Source organism: Tachypleus tridentatus, chromosome 3, assembly GCF_004210375.1.
Source record: "Tachypleus tridentatus isolate NWPU-2018 chromosome 3, ASM421037v1, whole genome shotgun sequence".
In the NCBI taxonomy this organism is placed as follows: domain Eukaryota; kingdom Metazoa; phylum Arthropoda; class Merostomata; order Xiphosura; family Limulidae; genus Tachypleus; species Tachypleus tridentatus.
In genome coordinates this window covers 9,743,267-9,766,007 of record NC_134827.1, presented here as the reverse complement: position 1 = coordinate 9,766,007, position 22,741 = coordinate 9,743,267, and the positions used below count along the sequence as shown (strand labels likewise).

The 22,741-nt window shown below is 32.3% G+C and overlaps 1 protein-coding gene across 3 annotated transcripts in view; it reads right to left on the bottom strand.

Moving 5' to 3' along the window:
* Positions 1 to 313: 313 nt before the first annotated feature.
* The window catches only part of LOC143246322 (calcium-activated potassium channel slowpoke-like), an 86,297-nt gene continuing 63,869 nt past the window's right edge, over positions 314 to 22,741 (bottom strand). For all 3 annotated transcript variants that reach the window (XM_076492856.1, XM_076492857.1, XM_076492858.1), the window contains 10 exons: positions 22,161 to 22,311; positions 21,546 to 21,635; positions 18,591 to 18,771; positions 17,972 to 18,196; positions 17,052 to 17,235; positions 9,445 to 9,546; positions 8,896 to 9,026; positions 8,379 to 8,573; positions 7,162 to 7,329; positions 314 to 5,068 (listed from right to left, as the gene is read on the bottom strand). In XM_076492856.1, the coding sequence (XP_076348971.1) occupies positions 4,988 to 5,068; positions 7,162 to 7,329; positions 8,379 to 8,573; positions 8,896 to 9,026; positions 9,445 to 9,546; positions 17,052 to 17,235; positions 17,972 to 18,196; positions 18,591 to 18,771; positions 21,546 to 21,635; positions 22,161 to 22,311 (1,508 nt within the window). In that variant the 3' untranslated portion in view covers positions 314 to 4,987. The remainder of the gene's footprint in view (positions 5,069 to 7,161; positions 7,330 to 8,378; positions 8,574 to 8,895; positions 9,027 to 9,444; positions 9,547 to 17,051; positions 17,236 to 17,971; positions 18,197 to 18,590; positions 18,772 to 21,545; positions 21,636 to 22,160; positions 22,312 to 22,741) is intronic.

The window sequence follows — 22,741 nt, the reverse complement described above, 5'->3', positions numbered from 1 at the left end:
ATGTAAAAGTACCATATATACATATCGTTCGGCAACTCTAACATAGTTCCGTGTGTATTCTCAAGGCAGGTAAAAATGTACAAATGTAATACAGTTGTAAAAATATTTCATATTTGTATACATAGTTCGATAACTTAAAGAAACAGTTTTAAACATGTTGATAACTGAACAAAAACTGTAGATCTTTGGCTAATATAAATTGCATTCGGAACTCACGAGATTGAACTAAAGTTTTCTGATAAGGTTTGAAAACTAATTTCTATCTTGTGTGTTTACCTTTATAACATACACAAATATTATTAGACGAGACAAATAAACATTTGAGACATCTTTTATTGATCCAACAAAGAGTGCATTGAGATTATAATAATCCACCAAACTGTCTTCTCTTTGAAACATTCGTCAAGCATGATCTTACTTCACTAATACTTTTGTCAGCAAGACTCAAAATTTCCTACACAAAAATTTACATTTGTGTTTCGAGTTTGTTACTTTTTTCTCAAAAGTGTTTATCTGGCTGTACACAGTTTAATAAAGATAACTTTTCTGTCTTCTTACATGTCTGTAGCAGCTCAGTCGGTCTATATTTATAATGCTATATTGTGACAAAATCTCCCCAATATAGGATAAAATATCTTCACTTCACATGTTAGAATTCTGGGTTCTATTAGAAACTTATTGCTAGTTATAAGATGATTAAAAAATCGAATAATGCACAAACCTCGACAATATAATTATAAAAGTATCTTTTCTTCGTACAAATCAGTATAGAAAGAACCTTTTTTTAAAATGTTTGAAATATTAGTGTTTCATGAGTAGCTTATAGTTGAACATATGAAAATATTTTAATATCACGTAACGTATTCAAATATTAAGGCCATTCAAAAGTTAGTTTTTAATGAAAATTGTAAAACAATATTTCTGAGCAACCAAATGATTAAAACCCTCTTATTAATTAAAATATAATTTAACACCAATTGGAGTCCAATGAGTGTTACAAAGTACAACGTGATCGTTTTAAATCTGAAACAAAAACATGACGAAACTAAATAGTTATCTCTTCATCTTTTAATATAACTCACAACAGATTCACTTGGAATTTTGAACAACCATTTTAATTTCACTAACGACAGTTTCATGCCCTTAGGAACTAAATGCAATATCCCTTAACTTTCACTTCACCCAAGCCAACCAAAAATTAAATGTTTGCAATTTTTGTTATTTTTCATAAACAAGCACATACGTTGAAGAAAACGTTTTTATCACTACTTTATTTACCATAAACCGGATTCTCTTCAACATATTAAAATATTGTCTAGTTAACGATTAATTTTCATAACATCCGTCTCTCTTCATAAACATGTTTTAATGTGGTTACTGCTCTACTATCCTTAAAAGTATTAGCATTAGGATAGGAAGCTGATAACATGGTACACAAAAAATAAAATGACCGACCACCTCAGGAACAGATTTTGTCTTGGAAATATAAACTCTATCGTCCATAAAGCAATGAACTTTTACTTCTCGCTGGAGTATAAAGTTGTCTAACCACTTTGACATTAAACTCGTTTAGTAATATCCTAATGCACATACCGCCAAACTTAAACATATATATACATATCTACTTCAAAGTTTAATTCAACAATTAACTATTGACTTCATACACAAAACTTTATCTGTATGGCATAGACCACAATTCATCAAAGAACTTTTACCTCTAAAAATTAACTAGTTATTCACAAGATTTGTTTAATTGTATAATTTGAACTTTACATCACCAAATGCTAGTATATCTCAACTTCTCGGACACATCTTGCACACAATATTTATGGTTCCTATACTATGGATCTCAGAAAAAAATAAAACTGATAATTATGGCACCAGCTAAAATTGCACCACTAATAATATAAAGAGGAGTAAATGGTGCTACTTCTTACAATAAGCCAAAAAATACACGAAATAAAATATGTGTATGACTTTTACGTAGACCTGAGATAATTATTCTCGTTTCACTACTTATACAATTTTTTTACCAGTGTAATTATTAATGCCATTTTAGCATACCATTGTGTTCTTACCTTTTATTATTACTGGTACCATTTATACTAATGCCATTTTTACTTTACACCCTACACTACTGTAATTATAAAGTACTTACTAAGAGAGATTGTCTCGGCACAGCACAGGCACTACTATTAAATACTTCTTTACACAACACTGATGTTTATTAGGGTTAAAACAATGAGAGAAATAATGAAGACTGAGTTTGTTGTTTTAATATTTTATTCTTTGTTTTACTAATAAATACCTCTGAGAGGTGCCTTTAAATACGGTATTCGTTTTCACAAACGCATATTTACTTAATATAAGTTGCCCGGATAGATATACACGTATGTTTTGGAAAATGAATCATTTAACAGCATTTTATTTAAAACTTTGAACTTTCTAGAATATAAAAACATACCGCAAGTTAACCACTTTTTAAATGCAATGTTGGTACCAGAAATTTAAGAACTATTGTACATACCTACGTTGTGTTTAAAGTGTTTTTAACATCCTTAAGATAAAATGTATTTTAGCTTTTCTCAGGTTGATACTGACTTTAGTATAAAGTATATATTACTTTGAAAACAGTTTTTATATTTTAAGTACCATAAAGACTTTAAATACTTTCTTATAAGTATTAAAGGATTGACATAATCCGCCATTGTTTTAAACTTTATGCAGCAGAGGCTCAAACTAGCTGAAGCGCATTGCTTCTACAATTAATATAGAGGGCGTCATAAAATTGTAGGAATAAATTCGGGAACACAAGTAAACAATTATTTTTACACCGTTTCCGGACACCCTTTATTTTAATATTTTTTTACGTGTATTTACAGTTTTGAGTAACACTTACTTCTATCGTGTTATTTTTAACTCCTTTGTTTAACACTTACCAATAGGCCTAAATTAATCCACTGTAACATTGGAAACGTTAATAGACTTATAACGATGACGTTGTTAACATCAATTATAAATAAAAAGTTATTCTATAATATTATTAACTGCATCACTTTTTCTCATAAAACAGTTAAACATCCTATAAAGATAGTTATAACAGTTATCATAAAATACATAGTCGATGTTCTACAAATGTTATTAAATAACAGTTCACCAGAGTATAAACACCAAATAACAGCTTAAACATAGCTACGAATGGTGGGAAAACTGTCGTTTACGCATCTTTCATTTAATGGAATGTTCTTACAACTTGTGGTAATATTATGCTATTTATGAAAATTATTCTATCGATATTATCTAACAAAAACAAAATAATACAACAACAGGCAACGATTTTCGATTTTTGCAAATTTGTTCCAATGTTAACAAGTTTGTTTTAGTAATTACATTTTATTTATATATGGAGAGACGTAAGGACATACATTTGCCAATGTAGTTACATACAAACACTTACATATATACATCAATATTGAACTCCGAAGTTTAGAAGAGTACAATCTATACATCTCTATATACAGAGAACGTACACACTTAGAGCAATCGAAGAGAAAATATCTATCCAGATTTTTTTTTCGTATATAGATAAAAGTCCTCTTCATTCCGTGCATATATGTCTAAATAGGTTTTCTGTTTTACCTAAACACAATATAAACAAAGTTGGCCATGATGGCTGGGCTCGCACAAAGCACGTGGTTACCCAGTATAAAGAGAACCACATAAATACGTCTGAGTTTACACATAGACGCCGTTATTGCATTAGTATTGAAAAATAAACACATATCTCGACATTTGCATGTGGTGAATTACTTTATGTAATATAACACAGTAAACCAAACCACAGATGAGAAGCTATAAGAAAAGTGGTACAGGAATGAGGGAAGTATGAGATAACAAATCTAGAAAAAAATCATCCTGTATAAAGAGTTACTGAATAATATAACTATCAGATTTACAGACCAAACAACAAAGTGCTCTAGAGACGCAGCCCTATTCATTTTATAGAAACAACAAACTAGTTACAACAATTAGACGTTTAATCCAGTGTAGTGATCAAAATAAGGTTCGCCATTTTATAAATATAACGTTCACACAGTTTCCAGTAACGTGTAAATAATGTTGCAAAGATCAGTGGAAAGGGTTTCATTTCTGGTAAACTATTACTAATACAAGCACATTTTGTTTCTTATAGCAAGCATTTATTTTTTGTTCTTAAAACGTGTAAATTTGTTCTTGTAGCGTCCTTGACGATTTTTTCCCCTTCAGATTTATGTAACAGGCTTTGACTGTACAGAGTTATAATTCTGCTATTTCAATCTGATGTTCGCTGTTAATTATTTTCCGATTTTTTTACGCCAATCAATTATCCGCCTGTTGTGTAAGGTTAGGAATGTTCTAAAAACCATTTATCAAACGTACTTACAATCATTAAATCTGAAGAAATCACGTCTTACTCTTTATATTTGACCATTTCAACTGAACTTAAAACATAAGTAGAACAGAGAAATGCACAAAGTTGTTAAAAATACGAAACAAATGAAGGAAAACAGAAGTTCACATGCATAACTTATTGGAAGACAATGTTGAATAATTGCTACTTTTAATATTAAAAAACCGGGAAAATAAAGAACCACAAGCTTCCAAGCTCGTGTTACACTTTGCTGAATGAAAACATTCACATGTACTTCACAGTGCAATTCTTCATATTTACAAGTATAATGCAATAATTACAGACCACAGTGTTTGTACATCTGTTGTGCTGACTTACACAAATTAATTCATTTTTTAAAGACACCCCAAAATTGGAAGGTTCATTTTTTGTTAAATATCTTCTGTTTTATAGAACCTGAAACGATTGTTTATAGAATTAATAATACAAAAAAACAACAAAAACACATGTGAACTTCTTAACTCATCGCGTGAGCTTATGAATTTCTGGTCAAATGAAAGAGTAAGGTCCGTCTGTCAAGGCGCTACAAAACAAGAGTCAGGAACGTTCATCTTTCGGTTCTTCTCCTCTATTGGGTTTGTATTCCATGCCAGGGTCGAACTGTAGGAGCACATACACCTAAAATACAGAAATAATTAGCTAATTTTATTTAAATATCCGTAGATGCAAGAATTAGTGAAAGTTTTCAGTTATGTTCTTCAAAAAAGATATAAATAGCTTCATCTTTATTAATTAATTGCATTTTGGATTGGAATTAGCGAAACATATTTACATAGAATTACCGAGTTTGAAAATCATAATGGTTTTTAATTCATAATTGCTTTCAAAAGATACATGAAGACGTTTTACACGGCACTGGATTAGCTAAGCGGACGAACCTTGACGTTGTGTAAAAATATAAAATGAATGTGTCTACGGTAGCGAAATTATAGTTGTTAAGATTCTAATGTCTCTACACTTTGTTGTACCAGTTCACGGAAAGGATAATATTACACGTACCGCAGTAGAAAATAACCATTAAGGTGTGTTATTAAATTTTTAATCTCGAATTTTAGCCGCGGCTGAACGGCTCTGCGTTTTTGTTCTTTTTTCCAAGTACGAAACATTTGGCTCATACCTTCATCATCTTCTGACCGATTTAGGATCTGATTACAGTTCGGAACTCATGAGGCCCTCAAGACTGATGTATCTGACCACGCCCAAAGTCTCATACAACAACTTATTCTAATCTTCCCTAAAACTGTTTCAATTTGAGGGTAGGCTGGTAAGGATACTGATGAGCAGTAAAATCGAATCGCGTATATGCGCGCTTTACGCTTGGTGTTGCCGTCGCACAAAGATAAAGTTAATAAAATGGAAGCAACGGTATCTCAGATTAATTTGTTCTAATACTGCCTTTTAAAAAATCAAGTGCCGCGGCAGTTGACGATTCCCTCTTGTTAGTGTTATGAGCCCCTTAAGCCTACCGCTGAACCACTTGGGGTAATGAAGTACGATATTAACCGATAACTAACGTAACCAACATTTCGTGGTGCGTCCTACCGAATCCGAGAGAATAAACATGTTAATCATTCGGAATAGAAACTTATCAACGTCCTTATCACACTTCAGAAGCAAGTGTGGCCAAAATTTAGCGAGTATTCAATGTATTTCATACAAAACACATTCTCTGGTGTTTTTAGGTCGATAGTTATACTGTATATTTTTTGCACTTTTTGGTTAGTTTCTTCTGTCTTATTAATTACAGATTCATTATTTCGAGAACATTTATTATTAAATTACTGTATTTATTATTAATAATAAGATCTCTCGTACTAGTAATAGAGATCAGATATCAAAATAAATTTAAAAAACTAAAATTCTTTGCATGTGTTTCTGGATAAACCGAACCAAAAATTTGAAGTTACAGGGAAAAAAAAAGATTTATTATTGCAATGAACTATTTGTACTGGAAAGGTATGTTGTCTGAAAGAGAGAGAGCAGGCAACAGGGTAGAAGTAAATCGTCTTATATACTATATATAAATATGTCAATTAATTAATGCCAATGTAAATACCCGCTCTCCAGGCAAGTATAACTGCCAGTTCCAGCGGAAGGCTATTGGGCCTTTGGCCTTTTCTGTAGTTGTCTTACAATCCTATAACAATGCACCTATAAGTGATATTCAATAATGTTCACTAATGATGAGAAAATGGATTTTATTGAAATTTTAATATAAAATGAGCTATTATCACAGCACTACGTCACAGGGTAGCTTTTATTAAAGTATTTCTAGACGCAGTTATCAAAGAAAGTGCCTGATTTTTCTGTTGCAACACTCATGAGATTTTCACTCAAGAAACATCAAAAATGTTTTTAAACTTGTTTTTTTCATTGTTTTATATTTGAAATTTATTTTTTGTAATTTTTATTGGTTAAATCTGAAACATATCATTTTTATGAAAAGTTTAATTGGTTTATTTATTGCTCAGCTATAAAAATACTACCTAGTTTCCGAAATCCGAGTTTTTGCCTAGTTATATTACCAGTTATGATAATCGGTGTGGTAGTTTCAGAGATCTGGGGTTTTGTTGGTTTACGAAGCAATCTCCATCATAATAAAATAACTTACTCTTAAGTTATGACGTCATTTGTTAACAAAGTAAAACTAATGGTTTGCATTAAAAAAAAAACACGAAAAAAAACTTGTTTTAATAATAACGCTTACTTACCACGTCAGATGGCAGCAGTGTAAATTCAGCTGGTGGATTGGTGATGACGAAACGCTTAGAAGATGCTTCACAGCCGGAGCTGGTATCGCGAAACCGATAAAGACCGATACAAAGCATACCATAATTTCTCAGTGCAGTTATAAATAAATCTTCGTATTTTCCTCCCTCCTAAGTTGAAATAAATTATTAACAGCACAAAATGTAACATTAAAATGCAAAAAAAAAATGATTCAACAGATAATGTTGTGTTCCTTGTACAAGAGTGAAAACAAAGAACTCAAACAGTAGAAAAGACAAAATATACTTTAAGAACCGAACACAATATTCTATTTCAATGCTGCTGAAAATTTATAATCTACTTAAAAAGAACCCATTAATTCCCAACCTATATCAAATCTCCCCCCCCCCAGTTGCACAGCGGAATGTCTGCACACCTACAACGCTGAAAACCGGGTTTCGATATCCGTGGTGAGCAGATCACAGATAGACAATTGTGTAGCTTTGTGTTTGATTTAAAACAACTATACTAAATGTTGTTTCAATTAATTTATACTTTGATAAATTAAACATTTCATCATTACAGATATGCAACTGTGGTTTTGGTTTTAACAGCAGAAATTAAATATTTCGCAAAGTAAATTGCAATTTTTGTTTTTATATATTTCTTTCACTCCAATATCCCATTAGTAAATAATGCTGATAAGTTGTTGTCGTTGTTTTTAATTAAGCACAAAGCTACACAATGGGCTATCTATGCTCTGCTCACCACGGGTAGCGAAATCCGCTTTTTAGCGTTGTAAGTCCGCAGACATACCGCTAAGCCACTGGGTGACGTGCTGATAAGAAACTACAGTTTGATACCAAGGTTAACACTCCAGTTTCCATGATATTAGTATATTACAACTTGAGAATCACACGAGCAATTTCGTAAGCTGACCTGGAATAGTAACTTGGTAAAAGAGCTCTTACATGATGCCCGGCATGGCAGGGTGGGGGCGTTATAATGTGACAGTCAATCCCACTATTCATTGGTAAAAGACTAGTCCAAGTGTTGGCGGTGGGTGGTGATGACTAGCTGCCTTTCCTCTGGTCTTACACTGCAAAATTGGGGACGGCTAGCACAGATAGCCCTCGTGAAGCTTTGCGCGAAATTCAAAAACAAACAAACTTTAACTTGGGGCTTAATTTATAATGTTAAAAATATTATAAATTCTTACTCCAAATTGGGCTAGAGGTCCATCGTATAGTGATATTTGTCCAACTCTGCAGCGATCTCTATTAATTACAGTGTCTGGTGTTGTGTAGCCTCCTCGCAAACCAGCGCCCTCTGCCAAAATTAGTTCTAATTCAGGAGTAGCGCCTCCAGTAATTAGCGAACGAATCAGTGTTAAGGCGTTAGCATTGAAGTACGTCTGAAAATGAGATAAAATAGCTTATGTTATAAAAATTCACTCAACAATTTGTATATTATTCAGAAGAGACAATATAATTTACTAAGTCTAGTAAGACTTAAAAAAATAGTGTTAAAAATTATGTGGATAAGGTAACTTTAAAATTAAATCCTTTATTATTTAAAAAAATTAACCCTAGTTATTTTAGTAATGTATTGTAACAGTTCAAACAAAAAGAGTGGTGACGTAAGAAAAGTTTTAAAGTAAACAAGTTGAAGGAAACGTGATAAGGGTAGAATCCCAGAAACATTAATAAAGATAACAAAACTCAGAAATAACGTACTGTGCTCATCAGGGAATCTAAAACACTGACAGCAAAGGCTGTCCCACATGCAAATGGCTGTGTTAAATAAAGTTCTGTGTCGGGGTCATCGTCGTCGTCTTGGTCCATAAACTGAACATTCGAGTCGTTCACTAAGAAAGAATAAAAGCAAAGCATTACAAGCACGCCGTGTAGGTCCAGTGATACCTTAATAAAGAATCTTGAATATAACTCGTAATTACCTCAACGTAAGACATATCTTGTTCTCTAAAGTATTGCACTTTAGGTATCTTCTACCACTTACCTTCAGTATAACTAACTGATATTTACCATCTACAATAAATATTGGAAACTTGTCTAGCTGGTGAAATGTCTCCAGACTCTTGAGATGGATAAAATTATTACTGAAAACTAAATGGAAGTATACAGTGGGACATACTTCAGTGTATATAGTTTAAGGAAAGCTTCATTTTGACTTTATATCTCTTCTTACAATTCGCAACACTGCTATGTTTTATCTTGATTATAAGCTCTTGGATAATGAATGAGTTAGGAACCACTTCTACGTACCTAGTTCTGTGATGAGTGGAACATTAGAACCATAAACAGACCCCTTCCTCTGGAGAGTAATGGGGCTACCCAAAGGAGAAAATCCTTCCTGATCAACTGTACCTAGTGATAAGTATATCTTCAGTAATTATAATCACATAACTTTTTTTATTAACGAACCATAATAAAGGAATGAAAGTTATAAAAATATTTACACTTATATGCAAATTAGGACGAATATAAAATGAAAGCTTTTTAGAGATAGGTTATAATACTGAGTTTTATATTATTAATTAAACTTTGACACATAGAATATTCGAACACCCCTCCCAGTGACATGGTGGTATGCCTGAGGTTTTTGCTAGAAACCGGTTTCAATACCCTTTGTTCAACTTTGTGCTTAATAACAAATAACAACATCAAATAACCGAAAATTAGCAATAAATCACAACATGTACTTTAATTAAGATCAGTCATAATTTTGTCATTAAATTGGGTTTTTGCCACATTATTATAAATACTTTCGCATGATTAAAGCTGGGTGTCATATTAAAGTTCCTTTAAAAATAAATAAGCTCTGTATTTCAAAAGACACACCGGCATGGCCAGGTGATTAAGGCGCTCGACTCGCAATCCGAGGATCGCGGGTTCGAATCCCCGTCACACTAAACATACTCGCCCTTCCAGCCGCTGGGGCGTTATAATGTGACGATCAATACCACTATTCGTTGGTAAAAAAGTAGCCCAAGAGTTGGCGGTGGGTTGTGATGACTAGGTACCTTCCCTCTATTCTTACACTGATAAATTAGGGACGGCTAGCACAGATAGCCCTTGTGTAGCTTTGCGCAAAATCCAAAATTAAACAAAACAAACAAGCTCTCATGAAGCTTTACGCGAAATTCAAACCAAACCAAAAGAAGTAGTGCGAACAATCTCCGAAGATTTTTTCTCCTATTAAACCACCTCAATGTAGCAGTGTTACAGATTCGAAGATTTTATGCGATGAATCTATATAGTTGGATCAGAAGATTTCTATATTTTTTGAAAATATTAGTAGTGAAAGAAAAACGAAATGATTTGTTTATTCTGCTTATAAAGAAATACTTCATTAAAAATCAAAACATTTATTTCAAATGGTATGATTTTTAAGTCTGCATATGGTATGTGTTTGTTTCGCATTTATCTACTGATCTTCTTAATAAGTATTTGTCAGATATGTATAATAATACCATACTATGTCTTCACACTTGAAAAATGTTTTTCTCTTCCTTGTTTCTATAAATAAACATAAATTTCTGTACAAGCATATACTACAAATGAAATCATTTTTTGTAAAATACGACTTGCAATTTTTCAAGCATAGCTTCGTTTTTACTATACAGATAAAAACATTCTTCAGTACGATCATTTGAATAAATACGTTGTAGATTGAACACATAAAGTGTACACGGTTGAAATTATTTTTAAAAATGGCATAGCTCTAACCGAAATTAAGAATACGCGCATGTATTTGTAAATAATGTCAGAAAAACACGTAGATTCAAAACGTCTTAACGTAACATGATAAAATTACCATATCCCGAGTTTTTTTGAAAGATAGAACTTTCATTTTCAGAATCATACTATACTGGGAATGGTGACGTAACTATATATGACTGACGTCGTTAAGGTCACCTGAGCTTCAAGAAAGTATCTTTCCCAGTGCAACACGGCCGGAAACTAGAACGTTATATAAAAAGTTGTCAAAGAAGTTTTACTTTACTAACGGTCAAGAAAAACTATATTCAAGTGTTTTAAAGTAAAATAAAGGTGACACATGAAGTCTGACTGGAAAAAAAATCTTAAGTAGATATATGTCTAAAGACAGGTATGGAAAATTATCACAAATAAATAGTAAGTATTAGAAATATTATGAAGAAAAATTAAAAGTTCTCACTAAATGAACAAACCAATAATCGGAGATCACAGATTCCAAAATCTAGATTTATTCTACAAGGTTGAACAGAGTTTAAATTATCAATCCAATACTCTTCTTTTATCTCTCTCAAATTTAGTTTTAAAATCATTTTTAGCACCGATGAGAGTAACATCGTTAATAGTTTGGTTTGTTTTCAGTTTTGCGCAAAACTACTCGAGGGCTATCTGCGCTAGTCGTCCTTAATTTAGCAGTGTAAGACTAGAGGGAAGGCAGCTAGTCATCACCACCCACCGCCAACTCTTGGACTAGTCTTTTACCAACGAATAGTGGGAATGACCGTCACACTATAACGCCCCCACGGCTGAAAAGGCGAAAATGTTTGGTATGACGGAGATTCGAAACCGCGACCCTCGGATTACGAGTCGAGTGCCTCAACCACCTGGCCATGCCAAACCTAATATCGTTAATAGAATCACTTAGTTGGTTGAAGTGTTGAACAACAGGAATATCTTTTTTTTTTTTCAGTACTGATAGAATAATCGTGGTTGATAAAAAGTTCTCCAATAGGCTACTGGGTATGTCCTACATACTATTAATTGTATTTATTTTCACTTTATAAAGGTAAATGACCTGTGTTCCGTAATTGATTTTACGTGTAATAAAGGACTAAAAACTCTGAAGTCCTTCTTAACCCTCTCTAATCTATCAAAATTTCAAACACTAATTTATCTTCCCAGTCGGCCCGGCATGGCCAGGTGGGTTAAGGCGTTCGACTCGTAATCTGAGGGTCGCGAGTTCGAATCACCGTCGCACCAAATATGCTCGCTTTTTCAGTCGTGGGGGCATTATAATGTGACGGTCAATCCCAGTATTCGTTGGTAAAAGAGTAGCCCAAGAGTTGGTGGTGGGTGGTGATGACTAGCTGCCTTCCCTCTAGTCTTACACTACTAAATTAGAGACGGCTAGCGCAGATAGCCCTCGAGTAGCTTTGCACGAAATTCAAAATCAAACAATCTTCCCAGTATTAACTCTGAACAACGTCGAATTTAATAATGAACAATAACTTCAAATTAATGATATTGTAATCAGTGCCAAAATGACCTCATTTATGCCAATATTTGTATGGGTCATACTGAAAGCTAGCGTTTACAAATAAGACCTGTAAAACCTCAAACATGGAAGCATTACCTAGATGATATATATTTCACTTGAACAGCCGGTTTTGAATCACTTAAAAATTTGATAGGCCAACACCTTTTACAAAACAATTAAGTTTACCTTTAATTACTTTCCTACCCACATTAACTTTCCTGACGTCACTGTCTTTTAAAGGAACGAAGTTTACACACTAATGTGTATAAACATCCTACAGACAAACCGCAGTACATTCACTATGAAGCAAACAGAACTCAGCTGGAAAATATCCTAAAACAGAATAACAAGGTGATTTAAAATTGAAATTAAAATTCACAAAAATATAGAGAAACAAACTGATTTAAAATACAGAGACAATATTTTCAAGCTTACGACTAGAGACTCTAAAAAGAAACTAAACAAACTAGGCTACAAATAGTGTCCACATTACTTTCTCAAGCTGCAAATCCCTATTTTGATTCCACGTCTACAGTACTTATCATTATCGTGTTCATGATACTAAAATTTTAAAGATAATTCTTCTTGCTAATACGTAACACTTTAAGCCCAGAAATGTTTCGCGCATTTCAAAGAAAAAGAAACACAAAACAAAAAATTTTCATCTCCTAAGTGAACGATCGCCTTAAACTGATATTTTCTGAAATGCAGAAGTCTATAAAATATCCTTGTTCATGTAAAATTGAATTACATCCCGCCAATGAATGGTTGTTATTCATGTATTAAAGCTTATTGTCAAATCTACAAGTTTACAAAAACTACTGACTCTTTTTCTGACAAGTACAAACAAAGAATCATTAACATTTTTAAAGAAAAATTTTGTGAAACACAAAATACTATGTACCTTATATAACGTAAAAATACAATCACCAATATGTAGAACATACCCAGTAGACTCTTAGAGAACGTTTTAACAATTACGAGTTTCTTCTATTCATTCCTAAAAATACATTCCTGTTACCCAAGACTTTAACTAGCCCCGTGAAACCGAATTTTAAACTATAGCTGGTAAGCAGAAAAAACGAAGGTTATTTGGTTCTTAATCTAAATACTGTTCAACCTTGTGGAATAAATCTAGATCGTGAAATCAGTGATCGAAGATCGTTAATCTGTTCTCTTTCGCGAGCTGTCAGTGTTTTTCCACTAATATCTACAACACTATTTAGATAATTTTCGTGCCATTCTTTATAGATTGATCCGTTTAACATTTCTTTTCCAATCAGCCTCCATATGTCATCTTTATTTTACTTGAGCAACACTTAAGAACAGTTTCTCCCAACCATATGTAAAGTAAAACATCTCTAACGCATTTGTAATATAACGTTCTTCGGTTTCCAGCAGTGTTACACCGGAAATGAGACACATCTGTACAGTATATATATATATATATATATGTACGAAAACACTTCCTAGAAGCTCAGGTGGTCTTCAAGACGTAACTCAGCACATTTTATGTATCACTCATATAGTTACATCACCATTCCCAGTTTGCCCCTGAAGAAGAAGTCCATTTTTCAATAGTGCTAGGGTTATAGGGCTTTATCGTTTTATATACATATATATTTCAGTCTTCTCCCATTCAAAACTCCAACAGTTATTTCAAGAAGTAGTCCATATTTTTGAGGTTTACTAATAATGAGAAGGATTAACTCATTGTGTAATATAACCTCATTGTGTAATATAACCTCATTGTGTAATCTAACCTCATTGGTCGCGGGTGCGAATCCTCATCACACCAAATATGCTCGCCCTTTCAGCTGTGATAGCGTTATAAAGTGATGGTCAATCCCACTATTCATTGGTAAAAGAGTAGCCCAAGAGTTGGCGGTGGGTGGTGATGACTAGATCTCTTCCCTTTAGTCTTACACTGTTAAATTAGGAACGGCTAGCGCAGACAGCCCTCGTGTAGCTTTGCGTGAAATTCAAAACAAACAAGCCTCATTGTCACTTAACGGTTAATATCTATTAAAACATACTTTAAAAAGGTGGCGCTGTTAAATAAGTAAAAAATAAAATAAAAAAATCGATTTTATGCTTAAAATACGAATAGAATTTATTTCGTTACAATCTCATAAAATAACGTTATGATGTTTTTCATCTTTTTTATTGTTGTTTCTTAGTTCAAAATAAAAATATCGTTGTTTGTATTCACATCAAATATTTAGCTTGTGTTGTTTTATTGGAACTAAATTATTCGCTCACGCATTTTATTGAACTCAACATTCATCCAATGTTATTGTTTTCACCAGGTTAGATTGCTCGACTCGCAAACTATGGATCACGAGTTCGAACATGTTCGTCCTTTCAGCCGTAGGGGCGTTATAAGGTTACAGTCAATACTACTATTCGTTGGTTAAAGAGTAACGCATGAGAATCGTGTTAACCAGCTGCCTTGCCTCCAGTCTATCACTGCTTAATTAGGGATGGCTAGCTCAGTTAACCCTCATATAACTTTGCGCAAAATTCAAAACGAACCAATTATTTCACGTGAAGTCTAAAAATAAGTTTTGTACACTCTGATGGATTTAAAGGTGCACTAGTACAAAAAAAAAAAGGAATACAATTTTTCTAATAATTCATTTAAATATTTATAAACTATTAAACAACAATTAAAGTTATACCTAATGACAAAAATAAAACTTCAAAATATTACCGTAACGACGTACACTCACCCTATGTATTTACTTATTGCAATATATAAGTACGCAAACTATGAGGCCATTTCCCAAGTTGAGATAATAAAACAACTTTCTAACACACACTTAATAGGTGTTCCTAAGATAAGGGCCGGAAATACCCCAAATAGCAAAACATCCAACAGTTAACTAAGACATAGTAGTTAAAGAAGTTTGTTTGTTGTTGTTTTTTCTTTTGGTTTGCCTATCATTCATAATTAAGACTAATTGACATTAAATGTAATTCTTACAGACGATTTAAAAGCAACTATTCCAGTATAAGTTATTAAGTAAAATTACTTTCTCATAAATAATCCTTGTGTCTGGTAAAAATTTAACAGATCAAGAACTCTTAGTTTCTGCCTGTGTTTAAGCAGTCATTTTGGCAGACAGTGACAGTGTATTCTGAGAATCTAATTTTGTACGAAAACATTACATTCAGCAGACGAGCATGTCACGCTTCATTAAATGAAGTATGTTCCATTCAAAGATGGTAAAAGTTCAATGTAATTTTTGAAAAGTACAAGCAATGATTACCAACACTTAAACATTGCATAGTTTAAGTTTCAAATTTTAATGTAACAGACAATGTTGTCAGGTTTTTATCCATGTGCCGGAATCTTTACACTACGTGTCTTTGACTTATTGGCGATAAATGTTAACAACACCCAAACAGCATTGTTCACTTGTTTTAAAACAATATGTATTAAAACAAACTATACGTATGCACAAATACGTATTCGTTACATAGTTAATCACCACAGTTGTATCCGGAATTTTAAATAAACGTTTCTTTTCGTCAAAGTCCACATAGACGGTTCAGTTACTTTAGAATTGACAAGATTAATTACTCTTCTGTGCTCTGTTATTACAATACAATAGGTGATAAGTTCACTTGCGTTACACCACTGATTGCCACAACTGTATCTAGAGTTTTAAATAATTGTCTCTTTTCGTCAAATGTTCTCACATATTTATTAAATACTTTAGAATATAATGGACAGTACAGATTATTATTCCCTATTTTGTTGTTACAATACAGTTTACTATAATTTCCCTTTAAAAACGCCACTGTATGCTATTTACAGCTAAAATTACAAACATGTAGTTTAGATATGTTTGACAATATCTCTAACTAATTTTCTTGAAATACATTTTGGACATGCATTTATGACTAGTCCGATTGAGGTCTGAAACTCTTCACATACTGCCAGATATTTTGATATAATAATGCTTGAGAGAAACGTAGACGGTCCTAGTAACATGATGCAATAATACAACAATCGCCAATTTACTACAACTGAACTACACAACGCATGATTCGCACAGTTAAGTAAACAAATCTGCGATAAACTATCGCTTCTCAAAGTAAATAAATTTAACACTCGCGCTTTACTTAAATGAAAACAGTGATGTATATCTAACAAGTGTGTTAAAAACAGTAGATCACTATGTTTTCGTTGGTTGTATATAAGTTCAGTGTGTGCTAAACAGTATTGTTGAGATAAAACAGGAGATAGAAATAGATGATACGTGTTTAGCGTTGTAAATCCAAAGATTTACCGCTGTCTCATTGTGGGATTGATAGATGGTCGAGAGGAGAAAGGCTACAACTTCGAACAAATAAAAGCAGGACTATTTGTGACTACAGTCAAAGATTAGACAAAGTAACATGACTCATCATCTGTGAAAAACAGGTTAGATAGCAAGAACAGACAGCAGTCCTTTATATTAGTCCACAGTCCTTAAACTTTGAATCACAGGAATACTCTAAAATAATTTTCGTATCTGTAATTGTATATTTTATTAATGTAGTTTTCAGTGCTGGCAGTATTTCTATCATTTGCTTTTTCTGAATAGAACAAAATAACCTAAAAACTTACTGTTTGTCAACACTCCAATTGTGTCATCAAAAGTCATTGCCTTGATATTCAGTGACGCAAGTATTGCCTCTTTATCAGCTAAAGTTGGGTCGTCACTGCTGGGTACTTTAGCCGACAAAATTACACACATATCACAGAGATTAATATTCACAGCTCGAAGGTCAGCTCGACTCAGCGGCGACCCCTATTAACGATTAAGAAAGTTAGAAAGACTTTTCACCGAGATCTCTTCAACTACTTATTACGCGTTGCATCGTAATATAAGCTTCATTGGTAAGAGATATCAAAACAATAAGGGTTCCCATAGCATATATATTTTGCAAACAAGTTTTGTTTCATAAATGCACTTGAATATTACGAATTACTATTTTCATTCAGCCAAATACTAAATGTTTTTATGTTCAAATTTTCTAAGAGAAATAAAGTTTAGCCTTTTATGATATTTGTTTTTGGTAAATACGAGTTATCGAACAACTATTATAAGCACAACTACTAATGATTATTAAAAAGATATTCTTAATTTTTATTTATTTAAGGCAGATTATTATAATAATTTAAAGAAGATTTTTAAAATACGTTTTAAATGGTCAAATCAATTTTGACATGTTTTTGAACAAATTAATTTATGTTGAAAACTGATTTAAAAGTATTGTTTTAAAATTCATGCATTATTTCATATGTTTCCCGAAACGAAATTATGAAAGTCTTGAAGAAATTATGATGATGTTTTAGGAAACAAGTAACTTAGAAAATTGGCATATTCAAAACAAATGTCTTTGTGGTTAACAGTTTGAATAGTATGTTAAAGCTAATAATTTTCATGTTTGATACTAGCATTTTTCCATGATCAAAACAAAATTGCTTTCGTTTAACATGAAATTATATGCCCATATATTGACGAAAATGTTAATACACCTTACGTTTAACACTGAAATCTTGGGCAGGTTTTGAATCATCTTCCATTCTCGTCTCAGATATTCCACACTTCCCACGATTACTACATGTTTCAATTCATGATAATGAAAGTTACTGGCACGCAAAGGCATTACCAAGTTCCTGAGTCCAATCAAAGGCGAATCAGGATCAGCAAAAAGACAAACAACCACGTGTCCATTCAAAACTGTCATTGCTGCTTGATTTCGATCCTAAAAAAGGATGACCAAACATTACATTAGAATTTCAACAAAAAGTTGTGATAGGTTTGTCTATAACTTTAGTTTACGAATTACAATGAAAAAAAATGAATTAAAAATACCAAGTCTGACTGTTTTCAATATATTTAATTAATTAATTCTAATATCACATCATCCACGTGCGTTCTCAGAAGAGAAATAAAAAATATATATTATTATTTAGTTATTTTTATTTTGCTTATGAAACATAGAAATACATTCATCATTTCATATATACCTATGTATTAAAATAATTGCGAAACATCAAGACAATGGTTAGTTTCAATTTTTATCTTTTGTAAGTCAGTCAGTCATTCAGAAAATTAAATGAAAATCTCCGAATTAAAATTTAACCTAAAACACTTACCAAAATACATTCTTCTATTGGACGTGCCGTACACCAGTGAAACATGCCTGTAGAATCATATTTCATCTCTGTTTTGTCGAAATGAAAATCTCCGGTCTGGTCGTCGGCTAGCCCAACAGGAAATGGCCTATCGTTGTTGGAGTTATTGGCTCCATTGCTACCGCTAGGACGGTTGGTGGGCCTAAGATGCAGTATTAGTATCGAGAGTATTACAACCAAAAATCATCACAGCTTAATTATGCAAACACGTTATTCTAACAACCGTATCACCTGAAATCACTCCCTGTATATTATATACACCACTTAATGTGGAATTTGTGTTTTATTGTGAGCGTAATATTAGGGGCCCAAAACAGATTTGAAAGAACAATATATACTATTTTTAACATAACTAACTCCTTAAAGTCATAACAGTTAAATGAAACAAAACTCGGTTTATCAAAGTATATTAACAAAGGCGAGAGTTTTTAGCGTTTGTTTTTCATAATAAACAGTTTGTAACCTAGAATAATTTCAATATAAAAATATCTCTCTTTCTAAATAAGTCTTTCTTTAGTGGCTATTCTTAATATTTTTATATCGTAGAATTGTCTTGTTTTTAAAAGTGAGAAATGTAGCACTATATATATTTAAAAAAAACTATCATAAATTTATTAATTTCCTTCCAAAAGAATAAACTAGGCCTTATCGATTCAAATTCTAGTATGTAATAATATTCGGTAAAATAACAAGAGTTGAAAGGGAGGTTAAATATTTATTATTTACATTTGTTCACTATTAACGTTAACACGAGATATATTGAAACATAATACTTCACCAGTTAAACTAATTCTCAGCTACCTATCAATGTGAAAACTGAATCTGTTATGAATATTATTTTTCTATGATTAACAGTTTAAAATGCAGGTGGTGACATGGTAAAATTAATTTGAATTAAATTATACATATATATATATATATTTGTATTTTATTACAAGTTATAGCTTTTACAGGAGGGGAACATGCTTTGCAAACAAGTACGGCGTTTTGATCTCTGATGGAATCATTCTCAACTACAAAACTTTCAACGGTAAAGAAGATATTTAAATTAATATCCAACAGTATTATTCCTTAGTGTAAAAGCTGTAACTTATAATAAAATAACAGTTATAATCAGTAAGTAAACTCAAAACAAAACTAAATATGAAAGCTAATCAACTACACTTAAGGATGAAAATAAATAAAAATGTATTATCAACTATTTATACAGAGAATTTTAAAACAAAATGAACCGAAAGGATGTCTTAAAAGTCAATTGCATAATTAAAAGACAAAAACGGCGAAAGCGTAATAGTATTATAAACAACATATATATCAATATTGTCTAGAGTGTTATATATTCATTTTTTGTTAAATTTTGCAATATTACATTTTCTAGTAAACATAATGCTAATGCCAACCAATATGTTCACACAGATGTTAGCCAATGTTTATAATAAATAGTCTAACAGAGCAATACTAAACAAAGAAAAGTCTTCTATAATTCAACCAAAAACCACTCGTCCTTTTATTCTTAGCCACAGTAGGTTTTGGCAGCTCTATATGTGCAAAAATAGATAAGTTAACGTAGGAAGAGAAGATTTAACATCAAGGAGGTCTTGTGTTTACGTACTCCTATACAGCACATACTAGAAGGAACACAAGAAAAATTCAAGTTTTTCTGAATTTGACCCGTGTTTTCATACAGAACCAGTTGATAAAAACGTTCATTTAATAACGAGGTTGGATCTTAATACGTGAATACAGTAATACTAGCCTTTCTATTTCTAACTCTTAAAATTACGTTATCCAAAATTTAAGATTTCTTCGTCTTTTGTTTGTTATTACGATGTTTCCACTTTCTTATAAAACAAGTTATATTCAAAATTTATATATTTCATACTAAAATATTTCAAATTTTGAATTTGGTAATTTTTTTATTTCCAGTTTGAATCTATTTAGATCTCCAAGCTTACAGATTATTATAGTAAAATATTCGCAATTTATTTCATAACAAGCTGTCCTTCGGTGGACAAGAAGTAAGTTCGTGGACTCCCAACGCTAAAATACGGGGTGTTCGACTCCCCATTGTGGACAGAGTGCAGGTAGTCTATTATGTAGTTTGAGTTAAAAAACAAAGTTTATATTTAATGCGCAAGAAAAATCACGTGGCTAAAGATTAGTAAAGATCAAAGATTCGAACAATTCGCCCATCAAACGTAACAATAATACTATTTCTGTCGACCAATGTAGCATTAAAAAAATAAATAAACCCTAAATATTTAGTTAAATAACTTGTGATGTTAATGATCACTGTAAGAATTTAATATGGTCGTCTTTAATGTCAGTTCCGTGGTTAGCGTAAGTAATTATTACCAATAAAATCAATGTAACTGAAATTATATGTGATGATTTATAACGAAATTACATTTTTAACACTTTTAATATCCTCTCCTTTCAGTAAATATACCGGTTGTTGTTTGTACAAGTGACCCTTAGAGTTAATACTTTGGAATAATTGAATTAACTGGTGAAGACGTGCAAGTGAAGCGTTAACATCAACACAACATGCATTAGCTAGTGAACATGCACAAACTTTAAAAATGAATTGGGAAATTAAATGATAAATAATTGTATTACACACATTTATAAATATGAAAACTTGATTTCGACATCCATTTTATATAAATATAATAATGCGACATGAAGAATATTTTACATTACATAGGAAAAAAACAGTTCACAAATATGGGAAGAGGTCAGAAGGTAATGTCTATTTCAAAAAATTATAATTACTGTTTTGTTTTAGTTTATAAATTTTCGATCTCATTTTTTTAATTTTTCAAAGTAAGGGATAGCTACACCTTCTGTTCTTATTATGCAAGAAATAAACGTGAAATAAAAGAAAACTAATGATTGACAGAAAGAGTAGCATACATGAGCTTTTTTACTTCATACGCTAGATGTAAGCTCGAGTACAAGTCGGGCGCGGCCGTCCGAGAGAGCTGCTGGGTAGAAGGCACGTGACTGGAAAGAAACGGGAGGCAGATTCTGTAGCCGTGAGTGCACACTGAAAACAAAGCTTGAAACACAAGAACATTCAAGTAAAAATCTGGTGCAAGGGTGGTGATAACAGCTCGGAAAGAATACATTTCTTTAAGTCTGAAGATTAGTCATGTAAACAGTCCTTGTTCCCAAGACAAACTAAGGAATTTTCAATTCCACGTTCTCTTGTTTTGATTTCTACACTAAATATAATGAATGTAGTAAAAATAAATTACATATCATTTTCATCAAATTGACAATGAATTAATGTAATGTTCTACAATACTATTTTCTATACGTGTGTAGAAATCCTATCTTCTAATCAGTGGTGCTCAAATAACTATTTTGGAAACATAGTAGAACTTTACGCTATAAGATATAAAACGCTTCACTCTGCATCATCAGCTGTAAAGAAGATCGCATTCACTGGAAAGATAGGTTAAGTACATCAATGCGCAATCCTACAAGTATGGCAATTGCAGTGTTCATCCACTTAACATTTCATACCTTGCATATGTCACGTTACCCAGACGACGACTTGGTGACGTCACTGCGTTGGCAGTGTTGCTTTGTGAGTGGGCAGAAAGAGGTTTTGGATGATGCTGGCGGTTTGTAACACTTTGTCTACTGATATTGGCTTGAAACTGCAGCTGATTGCCTGAATGGAAGAGAAAACGTAATTAGTTCGATGGGAATAAAAGATTCAGTTTCCAATAAAAAAAAATTCATTTATTCATAAAAATGAAATTTCTTTACAACTACAAACTGTTTACAAAGCATAAAGTATCGACACTTAAGTATTTTTTGTAAAATAGAAAAAAATATTAATTAATTAAGAAAAAAATCCTCTTATATAATAATATTGGACTGAATCTGTGCCTGTGTCTTGTCAATCTTAGAATTATTACTTTTTTTTATTTTCACAATGGCTTTTGGTATTTTCACGCTTTGTAGCACGTGGACGAAACTGATTACCAGGAAGGATGATACAGTGGCACCTGCCACCTACCTACACGGCTACTTTTAACCGAATAGTGGGACTAACAATCACTTTTCTAACGTTACCACAGCTAAATGCACGTAGCATG